The 16,946-nt window shown below is 39.0% G+C and overlaps 2 protein-coding genes across 4 annotated transcripts; both read right to left on the reverse strand.

Moving 5' to 3' along the window:
- On the reverse strand, positions 1-5,686 carry LOC131258293 (probable disease resistance RPP8-like protein 2). 3 transcript variants are annotated; one of them, XM_058259522.1, is made up of 6 exons: positions 3,897-5,686; positions 2,522-2,622; positions 2,347-2,418; positions 1,588-1,716; positions 610-722; positions 1-279 (listed from the first exon to the last, which is right to left on the reverse strand). In XM_058259522.1, the coding sequence occupies exon 1, from the start codon at positions 5,611-5,613 to the stop codon at positions 4,078-4,080; it is 1,536 nt and encodes a 511-aa protein (XP_058115505.1). In that variant the 5' UTR covers positions 5,614-5,686; the 3' UTR covers positions 1-279; positions 610-722; positions 1,588-1,716; positions 2,347-2,418; positions 2,522-2,622; positions 3,897-4,077. The 3 variants fall into 3 exon arrangements, with proteins under 3 accessions (XP_058115505.1, XP_058115504.1, XP_058115506.1); XM_058259521.1 differs by having other exon boundaries at positions 2,347-2,622; XM_058259523.1 differs by lacking the exons at positions 2,347-2,418; positions 2,522-2,622.
- A 5-nt stretch (positions 5,687-5,691) lies between these two features.
- On the reverse strand, positions 5,692-16,263 carry LOC131258294 (putative disease resistance protein At1g50180). Its single transcript, XM_058259524.1, has 2 exons — positions 15,905-16,263; positions 5,692-6,416 (listed from the first exon to the last, which is right to left on the reverse strand). The coding sequence occupies exons 1-2, from the start codon at positions 16,187-16,189 to the stop codon at positions 6,054-6,056; spliced, it is 648 nt and encodes a 215-aa protein (XP_058115507.1). The 5' UTR covers positions 16,190-16,263; the 3' UTR covers positions 5,692-6,053.
- Positions 16,264-16,946: the final 683 nt, after the last annotated feature.

The following is a 16,946-nucleotide window of genomic DNA, read 5'->3' on the forward strand; positions in this document are numbered from 1 at the left end:
TAAAAAAGGAAAAGAAATTGCTTCTAATTTCAAGTTTGAACCAGTACATTACATGCATACATGCATACAGGAAATAAATAAGACATTACATAAATTGTTTGTGTAATTTGAGGTAGAGCACAAATCATAATGAATATTAGCACATTGTACAATATCGAACAATTGGTTGCAAAAGATACAGATATCGTAAAGCTAGAAAATATCATCCAAACATTTCATCGCCGTCGAATCACCATTGCAGCATTCTCCACATCCGTCTAGTGGTCATCGCAATATTTCCTAAATCAAATTTGTAAGTAAAACCTGAAAGTCAAAATGCCAGAATTTGTTTGCTTGAATCTATAGAAGTAGTCGAAGCGTATAGTTATTTCAAGCGGTCGTTTGGATGCCTGTAACTTGCTAAGTTGCAAACAAGTTCCACCTGAAAGTGAGCTTATGCAATTTTGTAACTAACTGTGAAATTTCTTATCCAAACACCGCCCATGAGTTACTTGTACTAATAAAACTTACAGGCATCCAAATGACTCCCAATACTAATCATGGAGAAAACAGAAGTAATAAGTTCTAAGTGCATTGGGTTTAAGTGTCGGGATACACATTACAACTTACAAGTGGGGCCAACAGTTGTGAGATACAAACTTTAATTTCATAAGCTCTGCCATAGATGGAAGATGTGTGAAAAAACCTTACAGAATGAAGCTTCTAACCTGCCTGTCAATGTCCTACAAAAGACGGATAAGAAAAGAATATAAATATCAATTGTCTAGGAAAAAGATGGCCAAAGATTGGATGGCAAGGAACTTTCAATTAGATTTGGTTGGGTCATATATAACGAAATGAGAACTAGTGAAGTTATAGAAATATTACTAACGCAATCCAAATTTAAGCTTGGGATGTGAAATTACTATTCTCAGTTGATATGGGTTTCAAAGCATGGATTGGCTGCAAACAAATCCAGACTTACTGGCTCCTTGAAGAGTTCCTTACACAAATTACACTACTGCAGTTAAGAGTTACACATGCTGTAGAGGCAAATATCATATACAAGGACCAAACAAATCAATACGATATTAAGTAAACCTGAAACAGATGTTTGCTAAGCCTGCACGTGTGTGGAGCTGTGCCCATCCACATGTAGCCACACATGCCAATATGGAAGATGTGTATGAGATCCCAGCTTTTCATAATTTCATTAGATGAACCAGATTGATTGGATGTTCTTGTGCAAAAATCAGGCAGTGTTGCTTCTCAGGTCGGGGACAATACAAAAGAAATGGATGGCTGATACAGTTTTCATCTAGACATCCATTTATTTGTTCACATGGTCCATTTGATGGAATGCTCTTGCCTCACACCCTTATGCTATTTTGGTGCTGTGGTTGGCAAGGCCCCACAGAAGTGTGGACTTTTCTAACCTCACCCAAAACTCTCTCTTTTTTTTTTTGGAAGTTAACTAGCCTCACCCAAAACTTATGCCTTGGGTCCAAGAACCAGGTCAGTCACAGATCTGGTGAGCCAAACATATGCAAAAGAAATGGACAGTCAGCATTTAATGTAAATGTGTGGCCACCAGATGAGTGGACAAACCTGAATTCTGCACAAGGAAAGCCACGTAGTGGCTTGCACCTGATGAACAGCTTTGATCATGTATCCATTTAAGTATTGTGGACCCCTGGGCCTACACTCAAAATAGTTGCTCCCACTTTGAATGAGCATCTTGCGTCCAAAGATAAATACATTAATACAAGTCAAATATTATGGGAACTCTTCGTTATATTGAAACACTGAAGATTGGTATAAAAAAATAAAAATAAATAAAACATCCTCATTCTACAGTTTGAAAACATCATCCAAATATCTCACACTATTCATAAATGAGGAAGCCAGAATAGGAACCATAAAATGGAACAAACTTTCACTCGATTTCTCCTTGAATACAGTTATCAATTCCCTTTCCGCAATCACACAATAACAATATTTTGAAAATCAAAACACGAACAAACTAAGTCTTCTCGTTTACCTTCGTTATTCAAAAACAAACATATAATCAGAACTTATAATGTTGAGGACACTGGCAACATAAATGTTGCTATTTAGATGATAATCTTGGCCCACCATGTAGGATCCATGTCCTTGTTTCCACTTCAAGGCATCAGACACTTATTCCAATATATAAGACATATCAGAAATGAAAAAGAAAATGAAAAGAAGAAAATCTAAGAGCTTTTTTAACAGGGTAAAATTCTCCACAGAAAGTGTGTAATTCTTTGAATTTCCTATCAAATGGGAGGCCAGGGAACTGAATTAAATTTATTTGAGATACAACAGAAATGTGATACCACTAACCTTTAGTCTGAGACACAACAGCTTGTGAAGTCATGGTGGGCTTAGAATAGAGGAACTCCAAAATGGATCTTCCTGCATAGAATTCCTAGGGTGTGAGGCCCTTGCTTTTGGCGATCCTTCCATGGAGTGGACTCGCCTAATTTTTGGGCTGTGGCATCAAGAAGTGGGGACCCACCTGATGGGCAGCTTGTATGTTGCAAGTCTTCCATCCAGGCCTGTGTCGGATTGTAAGTGAGCTGGGTTGCACAAGCTTGAGACTTCCCAACCTCAATGCATCTGTGTAAGCATTTGATATAAGGATAATTAGTGGCTGAGATCCATTCCTGGCTCAAACAAATATGCAGGAGCAAAGCACACATGATTGCGTATTTTGATGATCTGAAACATCCCTCTGTGGACCCTTGTGTGGCTGGACGGTTTAAAAATCACATCGTAATTTCATCCTTATCATCTGAATGGAGTCCCTCAAACAGGGTTAAAAGAAAAAAAAAATGGTCACAGTTTATCAAATCTTTATGGTGTAAAAACACCATGATGAAAGAAAAGTTTCAACGGTCACACCAGTGCTACTTCTATCCAATGGGGCATCTCAATGGTATGGTCTTCCAACCACACAGCCATGTGGACCCATTCATCAATAGAGAAAGAATGGGCCCACAAGTGAGCTCCACACAAAACGTTCTGTTTTGAGGTAATTCATTCAATAGTTATTATGCATAACGTACAACAATTATTATGCTGTGTTCTGCTGGAAGGATTACAGGGTACTATTTCAGTTTTCAATTTGTACAAGTGGGCCCATTGTTCAGAGACCCAAAATGCTGGCATTGTTGCCCCCACTATGAATGGTGAAACAAAAAAGATGAAAAGGTCACCCTACTTGTACAAACTGAAATTAAGCACAATAACACAGCGATAACAAAAATTAGAAGTTAAAATGGCTATGATTATTGTTGACGGTATCAATAAAGAGGAGAGATAAAACAACAAGAAGTAAATCTCACCCGTTTTGCGTTGGAGAGATCGTGAATCTGTGTGCATGAAACAGGGAAAACTTTTCTTTAATTGCTAGTCACAACAACATATCCACATCTTATGTGTATGTTAATGGAGTGTACGTATTGAATCTTATGCCAATTCCCTCCTCACTTTCAATTTTGAGGCATGTCCTGCAGCATCAATTTTCAACGTAGGTCATCCAACCATACTACCACTTGGACCTACTCATTGATAGAGAAAAAAAGGGGGACTCCCACAAGATCCACACAAAACATTCCTTGTTGAGCCATTTCATCCAACAGTTAGCATGCATGAAATACAGTAGGCATTACACAATGAATTTTTCAGTTTTTACAAGTGGGGCCGTTGTTGAGTGACCTAAAATGCTAATATTATGGTCTATGCACCAAAAATCTGAAAAAGGGGCCTAACTTGTACAAACTGAAAAAAAGAAATAACATATCAGTAAGGAAACTTAGAATTTAAAATGGCTATGGTTATAATTGAAGGTATGAATGGAAAGGAGAGAAAATGAAAGAAGTAAATCTCACCTGCTTTACTTTGGAGATATTCTGAGTCTGTCTGCAACCAAGAACGAAAGCCTGTCGTTGACTGCCAACTGCAACAATGACAACATTTCCACACCTCAACATTTATCTTCAGAACCAGCTGCAACATATTTCTGTCGAAGGTGCTCCAGCTTGCATTAGCTGGGACCTCTGTCTTTCTCTTTCAAGGGGGGAATATGTTGACGGAGGGTATGTGTTGAATCTTATGCCAATCCTCTCCCATGTCTTGTTGAAGCCTATTTGTGAAACTCCGTGACATATGATATAGCTCCAATTTCCTGAGGGCTGTCACATGCTGCAATCCTTCTGGAAACATCTTCAATTGAAACCATTGAGACATATGTAAATGTACAAGACGCTGCATTGCCCCTTCCTCAACTCTCCACTCCTCTAAATTAGGTAAGATACACATAAACAAGGAATCAAGTTGAGGAAACCCTTGCGCAGAGCAGACCATTTCCCTTCCCAAGTATGAAAAAGCAAGCAATTTGAGAATCCGAAAATTTGGTAATTTCTCTAGTGTCGTCATTGGGTCTTGCATTAGCTTAGATTCAGACAAGGTAAACTTGGTGAGATTTGGTGAGAATTCACAAGACTCGGGTAGCTTCTCTAAACCTCGAACCAAATTCAGCTTATACAAATACTGCAGATTTAAAATTGGCGGAAATGGGATTCGTCGGGAATTGGAACCACGTAGCGTCAGAGACTGGAGGTGGTCCAATTTGGGAATAGAGTCCAACAATTCCTTTACATGGCCACTTAATTCTAATGTTGATATTCCTAATTTCTTAAGATTAATCAGCTTTCCCAAGCAATCCTCTATCCAGTCACCTGCCTCTATATATTTTAGAGTTTGTAGGTTGCTTGGAAAACTAAGCTCCCCTGCTTTAGGCCCTTCACTTATAATTCTTCCTTGTACACGTACATGCCTTAATTGTTGCATCTTCCAAATAACACTAGGTACGTCGATTCCATCACATTTATCTACCTCGAGTGTTTGTAAATTACGAAGATTGGCTATTGACGATGGGAGTCTTTCAAGATTGTACTCGCCCTGAATGGCAAGGTATCTCAAGTGGATAAGTGTACCTATTTCATTTGGAAATTCTTCTACCTCTATTTTATGTAGATGTAAAACCCTACGAAAATGAAAGCGTCCGCAAAGAAGCTTCAGCTGATTGTTTTCAACTTTTTCTGTGTCTAGGGTGAAGCACAAGATGGAGCGAAGGCATGGAGTGGATTGGTTTAAGGAAGTGTACTTACTGATGCCATGATGCATATTAAGCCGACGTGCTTTACATGGAGAGAGAGAGTTTGTGTCCCCATCAAGAAATTTTTCTTCCTTGGCTTTTGAGATTGAGAGATCTCGAAGAAGATCATGGATTTGACAGCTTTTTACTCCCCCAATGGAACTTCTTTTCACTATTTGAATTAAGCTTCTTTGGATTAGCTCCACTAGGCAATCTTCTGTGGCTTCCTCTAGTGTTTGTACAAATCCTTCTGCACCCCACAACCGATTCAACTCTTTTGCAAAGAACTCGTAATCTTCTGGATAAACTCCTATATAGAGAAAGCATGACTTCAAATGATACGGTAGATCTTCATAACTTAAGGCTAATATTTTTCCAATTTGTGATTCACCTTCAACAAATTGCCTGCTAAGGTTCTTCAGTACTCTCTCCCACTCATTTGGGAGCATTGCTTTCCTTGATAACAGCCCTCCAATGACAACGAGTGCAAGAGGTAAACCGTGACATTTTGTCACAATTTTCTTTCCCAGCTCCACTAAATTCGTGGGGCAACTGCTATCCTGTTCTACGAATGTCTTCTTGCAAAATAATTTCCAGCTCTCGTGTTCTCCTAGAAGTTGCAGCTCATGAAGATAGCTCCGGGCATCTGCAAATGAAGCTACTTCTTTGTTGCGAGTGGTAAGTAGGACTCAACTTCCATTATTCACATCTGGAAAAGCAGTCGCTAAAGCATTCCATGCTTCGGTCTTCCAAATATCATCTAACACCAGAAAGTATCTTATTGCCTTCAAATGCTTGAAAAGCTCCTCCTTCAACTGAGTGACATTCATCTGAAGATGTTCTGTAGTGAGAATCATAAAACATCTTATAATGCTCTGCAGAAGATCCCTCACATCATATTCTTGAGATACATATATCCATGCGCAACCATGGAAATGCTTCTTAACATCACATGACTATAAACTTTCCTTGCAAGAGTAGTCTTGCCGAGACCACCCATTCCGACTATAGAAATCACACATCGCCACGACTCACCCTCGATCAACCGTTCCACCAAGCTTTTTATGTCGTCTTGGAAGCCAACGACTTCTGTATCTTCTAGTAAAGGTGAGGTCCGCCTCTGCTCTCGCAAACTTTCGCTCATGGAACTGCTTCCTTCTCCACTGTTGTTGAGATTTTCAATGCCGTAAGTCTTTCTTCTCCGAATGATCTCAGTGAGTTCATTCTTTATCTCTTCGATCTCCTTCCCTAGCTATTGCCAAGCAAATGGTTTGTCAACAATGATACTCTTGATCATGGTATGCCAAAAATGTTACATAATGGTAATAGCTATGACCATTACTGATGCAGGGGTGTTGGACATAGGCCAGTGAGGCCCACTGGTGAGCAATCACTAGTGGGTGGGTCCCACATGTTTAGGCTTCTTCTGGCCTTTTCCATTCGGTTGAGATTTCAAATTCAACTTTGAATTTGAAATATGATAGGAGATGGATTTGACCGGATGATATGGTTTTATCCTATCTCATTCGATCTCTCTTTCCTTTCCTATAAAAAGGGATGTGCTCTCTCTCGCATGGTATATACGATAAACTGAGAGTATATAGAGAGATACAGTGTGTACTATAGTCTGTCCATTTTAGCTTGTCTCTGGGACGATCTGATCTATAGATTGCAATCTGGGGCCACTTATACCTTAGGATCAGAGGTGTGAATAGATCCATCTGCTCCAGTAGTAGATAGGCGGGCTGTTGGAGCGTCAATCTTCTGCTTTGTAAAGGTTCCAAACATCGTGTAGACCGTCAGAACTTGAGGGCTCACCTTCCGCGCTTCCCTACAGTGGTATCAGACCTATTCAACGGCGGATCTCCGATTTATCATCTAAAAAGGTAAGTGGCCCATCCTTTCTTTTAGGATAGGAATCCATGGCCTGTCAATTAGAATGATCTTGATACCATATATGTAAAATCATGTGTAAGGTGGATTAGATTTTGGTTTTGTATACACGTACTTCATACCATTTTAATGGTTTATGGAACGGTACACATGCTGTACCCCATGCCTGTACATCATATCTACCAATAGTTGTATTGAACTATACCACATGTTAGTACACACATGTATACTATCAGATCCATGGATTCTCTGCACATATATCACATGTATGTATCGCACATAAAGTGAAGTGTTGTACTATAACTAGATAACAAGCCATATGCTACACGTGTTATGGTGCATAATAGGCAACACGTTCCAATGTGTTATAGTGCATGTAGGCCACGTGTAATGATCTATAATGTGAACTAATACACGTGTTGATGTACACGTGTTGGATGTACACACGCTGGCTGTTAATGGCTGTATATCAATAGTTGTTGTATTGCTGCTGGTAATATAACACACGCTGACTGTTGATGGCAGTATATCAATAGTTGTGTTGATGGATGTATTATATTACAACACAAATACCACTTGTACATGTGTTGGATGCACTACATATCTGTAGTTAGCACATGCACATGTGCGATGTACATATATCTGAGATGTAAATCTCAATGAATCATACAAGCAACGTATCATATATGAGCTATGAAACGTTTGAGATATCGTTGCCAATATGAAACGTGTCCAGCTATGCCCATATGTGTACAGATATATATGCCAATATGCAATACGTGATTTGTTCACGTGTTGAGATATAGCTGAGATGAGCATACATGAAACATATTGGCATCTCAACTGTTATACATGTGCAACATTGGTTGGATTTTAACATGTTGGCTGAAGTATTATACTATAACATATGTGGGTATATACATCAGCCGCACATATGGATCTGATCCATGTATTACACAGATCTCTTCACATGATATATGTTGAATCCGAACCGTCCAGATCAAACATGCATGCCAGGACTCTATATAGGTGTATAGCCCATGCACTACATGTGTTATATATTTGAGCTATATATATAGTTCAACACGTTATTGTACTACATTGTGTTTGCATGTCCAGCAATAGATGTGTTATATTTGTATGTATCATAGTAGCTTTCTATGCTGTACTATTTACGTGTTTTAATATAACAAGTTGCTGAACCATAACGAGTTGGCTAATGTATTGTGCTATAACATCTTGCTGTATAATAACATGTTACTGAACTATAATACGGAACTATACTATAACATGTTGAATGATGTACATGTGTACATCCGACGTGAGACTTCTATACACGTGGGATAATGAACGGAAGATGTACAACAGCTTATAGCTTATAACTATTTTTTAGTAACGTGTTGGAGATGGGCTGATGTACATCTCACATGTACATCACACGTGTTGGCTGACATATTGTATTGTGAAATAAATCCAAAAATCAGCCGCACATAGGCTGATGTGTAAAGCAGATGGGCTGATGCACATCTCATGGAATTGTCTAATGTACACGTGTTGGCTGATGTACACATACAACAACTATGTTTTAGTTTTACTAATTCCACATGTATAGATCTGTTGAAGGATGATGGACACATATTAAGAATATTGTTTCCTTTATAATATCTTCTTCATTGTTGATCTAGAGCTCATTAGTGATCGAAACGATCATCAACCATGATGATCAATGCTGATGAAAGGATCCATCATCAACAATTATCATTATCGATAATGATCGGATCCAACACTAATGGTCATGATTACAGGTGAAGATAGAACTCTTTTGATATCTTAGCACTTTATTTTTCTTTCTGATGATGATGTTTATATATGTGATATAATTAGGCTTGATGTGCTTAGATCTAAGTCCCCTTATTTTTCATTGAAAAATATAGAAAAACTTAGTGCTTAGATACTCCCTATACACATAAAAATAGGTTGTATATAACCTGAGTGGGAGTTTATTCTCCTCCACCAAATAATGCATGCAACTAAGTAATGGTAGGTTGCACGTTATATAAATTCATTCTTATAAAAGCATTAAATCTCATCTTAAAAGGAGAACTTGATTGTTCTATACCGTCCATTCGGGTATGTGGACTTTTAGATCTTATTAAGATGTGTTTACTATTTTTATACTTTGAAAATTTGTATAATACATAGAAATGTTGATGATTAGTGTCAATACCTTAGATCATAGTTAAGTAGTGATACTCATGCAATGTAGAGATGGCCACCAAAGCGTTAATCGCTGAACAACTGAAAGGACAACATTTCGACGGCAACAACTACAAAGACTGGTCCCGCGCGGTGCGATGCCTTCTGGACGAGGACGACATATCTCACACACTCGATGTAGTTCAAGAGGAACTCATCTTGGCTGAAAACAGGAATTTATAAGAACTTAGGGTTGCGATGACTCGCTATAATAAGTGGCGAAAATAAAATCGTTCAGTCCGTAATGTCCTTCTTAGCACTATGCACAAAGAACTCATACCTATGTATGAAGTGCATGAAACCGCTAAGAGAATCTGGGAAGCACTGACAGATGCCTATACGCAGAAGTCAAATGCGAGAGTTAGGGCAATAGAATTAGAATTTCAGGAGTATAGGATGCCTATCGGCTGCCCCATTAAAGATCATATTCGTAAGATGGAGTAAATGATAGGTGCCTTTAGAAATATTGGGTGTAAATTGACTGAAAATCAGAAGATTATAGCCATGCACCATTCCTTGCCTGAATCTTGGACTCAAATCAAAAGAATTCTGAACCATACTGATTCCATCACTACATTCAGAGACTTTTATGGCCACTTGGTATGTGAGGTTGAAATGAATACAATTCAGTTAGGTTCGGCCAAGGCCTTTGTAGCAGAGACCCATAAGCAGAAAGCTAACAATAAACGGTCCAAAGCTCGCAAGAAGGCGAAGAAGAATAATCAAGAACAGAAGACCACAACACCTCCTCCAAATCTCAAGAAGGGGAATGGAAAGAAGAAGCAGAAAAAGATAAATATAGTCTGCTTTGTCTATGAAAATTTTGACCATTATGCTTGACAGTGTGCCCATAAAAAGACGGTAATTTCTCAGTCACAAGATACTTTGTATGTAGGCGTTTGTTCTGAAATCCTTTCCGTTGATACTATATTTAATGAGTGGATTTTGGATTCAGGCGCAACAAAGCACGTGACACAGAGTCGTCGAGGACTCGAGGAATTTCGGCCTGTAGCCAAAGGAAGTTACAAGCTGTACATGGGCAATAACGCTGTTGAAGACGTACTAGGGATTGGCGTTCTGCATCTCTGTACGCGCATAGGGCATATAATTATCCTCCGTGATACTCTTTTTGCACTGGGGATGCGTCGGAATTTAATTTCTGTTTCTAGGTTATTATTTGATGGTTTTGATATTCGAATTTCCGGGACGAGTTTCTTTAAGACTGAATAACCTCATTTTTGCATGGAAAAATTAAATTTCAGATTTATTCATTCTGGACGTAGATTGTGATAATGTTTTATCTGCTATATCGAATGAAACTGTAGTATCTGAATCTCAAAAATGGCACGTGAGGTTAGGTCACATTGGAAAGGATCGTATGACAAGACTAGTTCGTTCTAGTCTGTTAGACTCCTTATCCAAAGTTGATTTGTCATTTTGTGAACATTGTGTGTCCGGAAAGACTTCGGAGAAACCATTTTTCAAAGTGGCTAGGTCCAAGGGCACACTAAAGATAATCCATTCAGATATCTGTGGACCCTTTAATGTACATGTCAGAAATGGATGTCAATACTTTGTCACATTCATTGACGATTACTCCCGCTATGAATATGTGTATCTCATCTCACACAAATCTAAGGCTTTTGATTGCTTTCTTAAATATAAAGCTGAAGTGGAAAATTAGCTTGAGAAAAAGATTAAAATCCTTCGATCTGATAGAAGTGGCAAGTATACATCTGAAACGTTTAAGTCATATTGTGAAAACGTTGGAATATTTCGGCAGTATATAATGGCTTACACTCCACAACAAAATGGTGTTGCAGAGAGAAGGAATAGGACACTATTGGACATAGTTAGATCGATGATGGCACAAGTCAATCTCTCCACCACATTCTGGGGAGACGCACTATTAACAGCCGTTTACGTCCTTAATAGAGTCTCATCCAAATCTATTCCTAAGACTCCATATGAGATGTGGTCTGGGAGGACTCCTTCTTTAGCCAACCTACGCCCTTGGGGATCTTTGGGATATGTTTTGCTACCTACTCAGTATAGAGGTAAACTTGATAGCAAAACCATTGAATGTGTGTTCATAAGGTACCCTATGTATTCAAAGGGATACATTCTAGTTTATGAGGACCATAGACGATGGATTGAGATAGAATCCCGAGACGTGACCTTCGTTGAAGATAGATACCCAAGCCGAATGAAGCAAAAGGATCCATTAGAATTTTTTGAAATACCCGATGTATCTCAAGAGAGTGGGAGTTCTGCTTCTCATGATGATAATGCTCCTATAGTTCATCAGGATAGAAGAAGGACATCTCAGCAGGCTCCTGAGTTACGTCGAAGCGAAAGAGGATTGATTCCCCGAAGATACTTCGATATTGAGGGGCAAACATTCTCTTGCGTTGCAGTTGATGATGATGAACCTGATTAGTATCAAGATGCATTATTATCTTCTAACTCGGTCGATTGGGTAAATGCTATGGACGAAGAGATCGCTTCCATGGAGAAAAATAAAGTCTGGGAACTTGTTGATCTGTCTTCCAATCGCAAAGCGATAGGTAATAAATGAATACTTAAGATCAAAAGAAAGGCAGATGGTACAGTGGACAATTATAAAGCACGATTAGTTACTAAAGGTTTTACACAGCAAGAAGGCATTGATTACTAGGAGACCTTTTCACCTGTTTCAAAGTTCTCCTCAATCCGCATGATCTTGTCCATTATTGCAAGTTTAAACTTAGAGTTATATCAGATGGATGTAAAGACCGTATTCTTAAATGGTGACTTGGATGAAGAGATATACATGCAATAACCCATGGGTTATGTGGACAAAAAGCATCAAAACAAAGTCTGCAAGTTATTGAAATTTATCTATGGGCTGAAGCAATCTTCAAGACAGTGGTACATGAGGTTCCACTTGGCCATCACCACTTTTGGATTCACGATGAGTGAAGAAGATCATTGTGTATACATGAAACGGTCTGGAAGATCTTTTCTAATACTATCTCTATATGTAGACGATATCCTGTTAGTTGGTAATGACATGTAATTGTTGATATCGACTAAAAATTGGCTATTCTCGAACTTTGAAATGAAAGACCTCGGTGAAGCCAACTTTATTCTTGGGGTAAAAATCATTAGGGATTGCCTTAAGAAATTTTTAGGCTTGTCTCAAGTAACCTATATACAAAAGATCTTAGAGCGGTTCAGGATGAAAAATTCAAAAGCTGTTGAAACCCCTATGGATAAAGCTACCAAGATAGACAGGAAATTGTGTCCCCAGACTGAACCCGAGAAATCGGCTATGTCCTTAGTACCTTATGCAAGTGCAGTAGGGAGCTTAATGTATGCTATGCTTTGCAACAGATCGGATATTAGCTATGCAGTTGGCATAATCAGCCGTTATCAGAGTAACCCGGGACAGTCTCATTGGCAAGCCGTCAAACGTATATTCCGCTATCTCAGAGGAACAAAAGACCTAATGTTGTGTTATGAAGGTACAAGCCTCGAGCTCAAAGGATATTCTGATGCTGCTTGGGGTAATGACGCCGACGAGGGAAAGTCTACTTCAGGGTATGTATTCTCACTCGGAGGAGGAGTTATCTCTTGGTCGAGTAAGAAACAGACATCCACAACTCTTTCATCTATGGAGGCCGAGTACATTGCATGTTGTGCTGTAGTTCAGGAGTGTGTATGTGTTCGCAAATTTCTATTGAGTCTGGGTGTTATACCGAGTGTTCGTCAGCCTATATCGCTGAAGATAGACAATACTTTTGCCATTGACTTGGCAAAGGACTCTAAACACCACCAGAAATCTAAGCACATTGAGATCAAGTATCATTACGTTCGTGATCAAGTAAGAGATAAGAAGGTCGCCCTTAGGTACATTCCTACTAAGGAGATGATGACTGATCCCATGACGAAACCTATAGCTAGAGATCTATTTCAGGTTCACGTCAGGCAGATGGGATTGAGAAAAGCTTGACTGATGTACTTGTTTTGTAGTACCTTTGATCTTTCATTAATGAATAATATATTCCATTTATTCAGTATTGAACACTAATATAACTAGGTAAGTAAATCATCAGTATTTACCTTGAGATCATGTAGGATTTCTATTTTTTGTCGGCAGGCCGGTCACCCACTCGCACGGGTTGACCAACCTTGAATGTACAAGAGAGGTACATTTGGGGCTATGTTTATACATTGAGGTATGAACTTTCCTTTATTGTGAATACTAAAGGGTGAGGATATGAGTGAGTAGTATCCACCTACAATCTTATAAAGGTTGACGATGAGACGAATAAAGTCGAATAACATAATCGCACCATTCCGTCACATGCGCACAATGTTATGGCCTGAAATTAAAGCCAGGTTATGAGGTTATGAGATGAGTCATACCTCATGTAGAATGACCTGCGTATTGTAGACCCGACATTCACCTAGTATTGTCTACTTTACGATGTGGATTGTAACCACGTGCTGGGACCTTTTACCTATAGATTGCTTTGATTCGATTTAATTATTGCAACATGCGAGTAGCCAGTCCTGTAGGTGACTCTTTGTGTCCTTAGCTACCCTCCTCTTGTGTATATGAGGATGAGATTGAGTGTTGTACTTTAGTGTACTATAACGAAGGTCCTTTATTGGCCAGACTCGGTTAGGCTAGGAAAGCAGCTTGATTGATTCCAAATTACACATCTGGGTGGGGAAGATCCCGTGATAGCTACACTAAGTTTCTAGAACTATAAATACGCACTTGAAGACTTATCCGCCGGCAGTATCGAGTTGTTTTTATTAGACTTTTGCAAACAATATTTTTCTTAAAAAGCATATATATATATATATATATATATGTATAAGAATTGCTTTTAATTGGTTTTAGTCGAAGTTTGTGAAAAATCAAGTTTTTAGAATAACTCGATAAGTTGGATAAGTGCATATGTTGGCCGAGTACTCCAGGTCGGGAGTCAACTCCATCCGGTGTGGTCATGCGGACTAGGATAGGCATTGCAAAGCTTGGGTTATTGAGTACTAGTTAGGTGGTCACTTAGTACTTAAGCACCTGTGAGAAGATTACGGTGATCCAGCTGGTCTCACGCCTCTGATTCTTTTGATCGCGATGTTTGGTCTTTGATTATTATTAGGCGAGTTAAATAGAAATTTGTACCTATCCCATAATGTGATTGAGTGGGAGATGTTGGACGTAGGCCAATAGGGCCCACTGGTGAGCAATCACTAGTGGGTAGGTCCCACATGTTTAGGATTCTTCCGGCCTTTTCCATTCGGTTGAGATTTCAAATTCAACTTTGAATTTAAAATATGATAGGATATAGGGATTTGACCGGATGATATGGTTTCATCCTATCTCATCCGATCTCTCCTTCCTTTCCTATAAAAAGGGATGCGCTCTCTCTCGCATGGTATATACGATAAACCGAGAGTATATAGAGAGATACAGTGTGCACAATAGTCTGTCCATTTTAGCTTGTCCTTGGGACAATCTAATCCATAGATCGCAATCCGAGGTTGCTTATACCATAAGATCAGAGGTGTGAATAGATCCATCTGCTCCAGTAGTAGATAGGCGGGCCGTTGGAGCGTCAATTTTCTGCTTTGTAAAGGTTCCAAACATCGTGTAGACCATCAGATCTTAAGGGCTCACCTTCCGTGCTTCCCTACAAGGGGAGGGCGTGATGAGGTCGAGCATCATCTTCCTCAAGGATAATTGTTCCGAATCCACGGAACTTTTTTGGACTCCTCACAGAGATACCTCGAATCCACGAGGAAAAGAAGGAAAATAGAAAATAATTTCTAGAATATTTGAAATAATTTTATTGATGATGAAAAACGTGATTACAACCCTTTAAATAAAGCTACAAACATTAGGGAGAAGTTTCAGAATCATACTATAACTAAAACTCCTAAAAATCGCGGCTTACTATTCATAGTAAACTTACTATTTATAGACAGTCGTGATTTCCACCAGACCTCATGGTTTTCGGCTAAAAATAGTAAGTGTCAACTCAACCATGCTATACTCCTAATTATTCTAAGCACTTTTTCATGTTGGACTAACTCCTAAAGCCCAACAGATGAAGAGTTATAACAAACTAAACTTACTATAAATAGTAAAATTGAAATTAAAATAGGAATTTGACTGTAGATTTGATGATATTTCACAAATTCATCAACGAAATTAAAATAGGAATTTGACTGTCGATTTGATGATATTTCACAAATTCGGCATGCGCAACCTGACGTAGTGGGTTGGGTGGCTAAAGTAGCTCGTCCTACCCCAAAATCATACTTAGTACGTGGTATAGCTCATTCCGGTTTGCGAGATACGTCCGTTTTAAGTTCAGATGGTCCAGATCACTTTCGTCGTCAACCGGGCCTTTTCTGATCCATCTTGGCCATGAAAGTGTCCGCAACCCACTCTACATCAATTACGCATTACAGCCGTTACAGACAAAATCGCCCATATTAGTCAGTTTTGAATTATTATTATTATTATTATTTTTTTAAAATCGTAATGGTAAGGCGGTGGCTGCTACGGCCATCCTTACCATTATAAAATACCTTGTGGTTGAGGTACTCTCTTCTCCCGCTTTGTTCTATTTGAAGGATGAAGTTGTCGAAGACTTCCTCTGCTTTGTAGGCAATGTCTCTTACAGTAGCCACCCATCTCTTCACCCTCGCGTCATTTTGTTTGGTGTCTGCATCTTTTAAGAAGTCCTGCATCCACTCCAATTCTGCTTTGATCCACTCGATCTGATCATGGACTTCGAAGAGGGTGGATCCTTGGTGGACAAGGAAATCACCGATTTTTTCTACCACAAAGGAAACAACAGCCTCAGTAATCATCTTAGCCTCTCTTCTTCTCACAAGCAAATGCACTCACTTTGTTCAAAGCTTACTGATGCAGAATGAAGGTTCCCCTTCTCTCGCTCATGCTTTTTTCACTTGCTTGGTTCGTCTACTTTTTGGAAACGGATTGGCTACTCCCCCTGCCACTAGCCCGTCGCTGGAAGTTGGTGATCTGTGGGCCCCACCATGATGTATGTGTTTCATCCATGACGTTCATCTATTTTTACAGATCATTTTACGTCTAGATTCCAAAATTGAGAGGGATATAAATCTCAGTCGACCACACCACAGGAAAACAGTAGTGATTGGATATCTATCTTTAAAATCCTCCTAAGGCCCACTGTACTGTTTATTTGACATGTAATCGGTTGATTAGATCATACAGACCTAGGTGAAAGGAAGAAACAAATATTAGCTTGATCCAAAACTTTTATGACCCTCAAAAATCTTTTAATTGTTGATGTTCATTCAACATTGTTTCCTGTAATGTGGTCCACTTGAGATTTGGATATACCTCATTTTTGATCTCATACCCAAAAATGATTTATAAAAATAGATGGACCGCATGGATGAAACACATACATTATGGTGGAGCTCACAGAGCACCGAGCATCAGCCATTGGCGGGTGGCAGGGGAGTAGCCAATCCGTTGCCCTACTTTTTCTAAGGAAAGACGCCGCGATATATATATATATATATATATATATATATATATATATATATATATATATATATATATATATATCCGTCCCAT

This window comes from Magnolia sinica, chromosome 10, assembly GCF_029962835.1.
Source record: "Magnolia sinica isolate HGM2019 chromosome 10, MsV1, whole genome shotgun sequence".
Taxonomy (NCBI): domain Eukaryota; kingdom Viridiplantae; phylum Streptophyta; class Magnoliopsida; order Magnoliales; family Magnoliaceae; genus Magnolia; species Magnolia sinica.

What these genes read in the sequence shown, in the direction of transcription:
- LOC131258293 (XM_058259523.1), bottom strand. Translation starts at nt 5,613, where the DNA reads ATGCTCCCAAATGAGTGGGAGAGAGTACTGAAGAACCTTAGCAGGCAA.
- LOC131258294 (XM_058259524.1), bottom strand. Translation starts at nt 16,189, where the DNA reads ATGATTACTGAGGCTGTTGTTTCCTTTGTGGTAGAAAAAATCGGTGAT. An exon ending in GAGAGTACCTCAACCACAAG is followed by an intron (nt 6,417 to 15,904) that starts GTATTTTATAAT and finishes GCTTGGCAATAG; the next exon opens with CTAGGGAAGGAGATCGAAGA.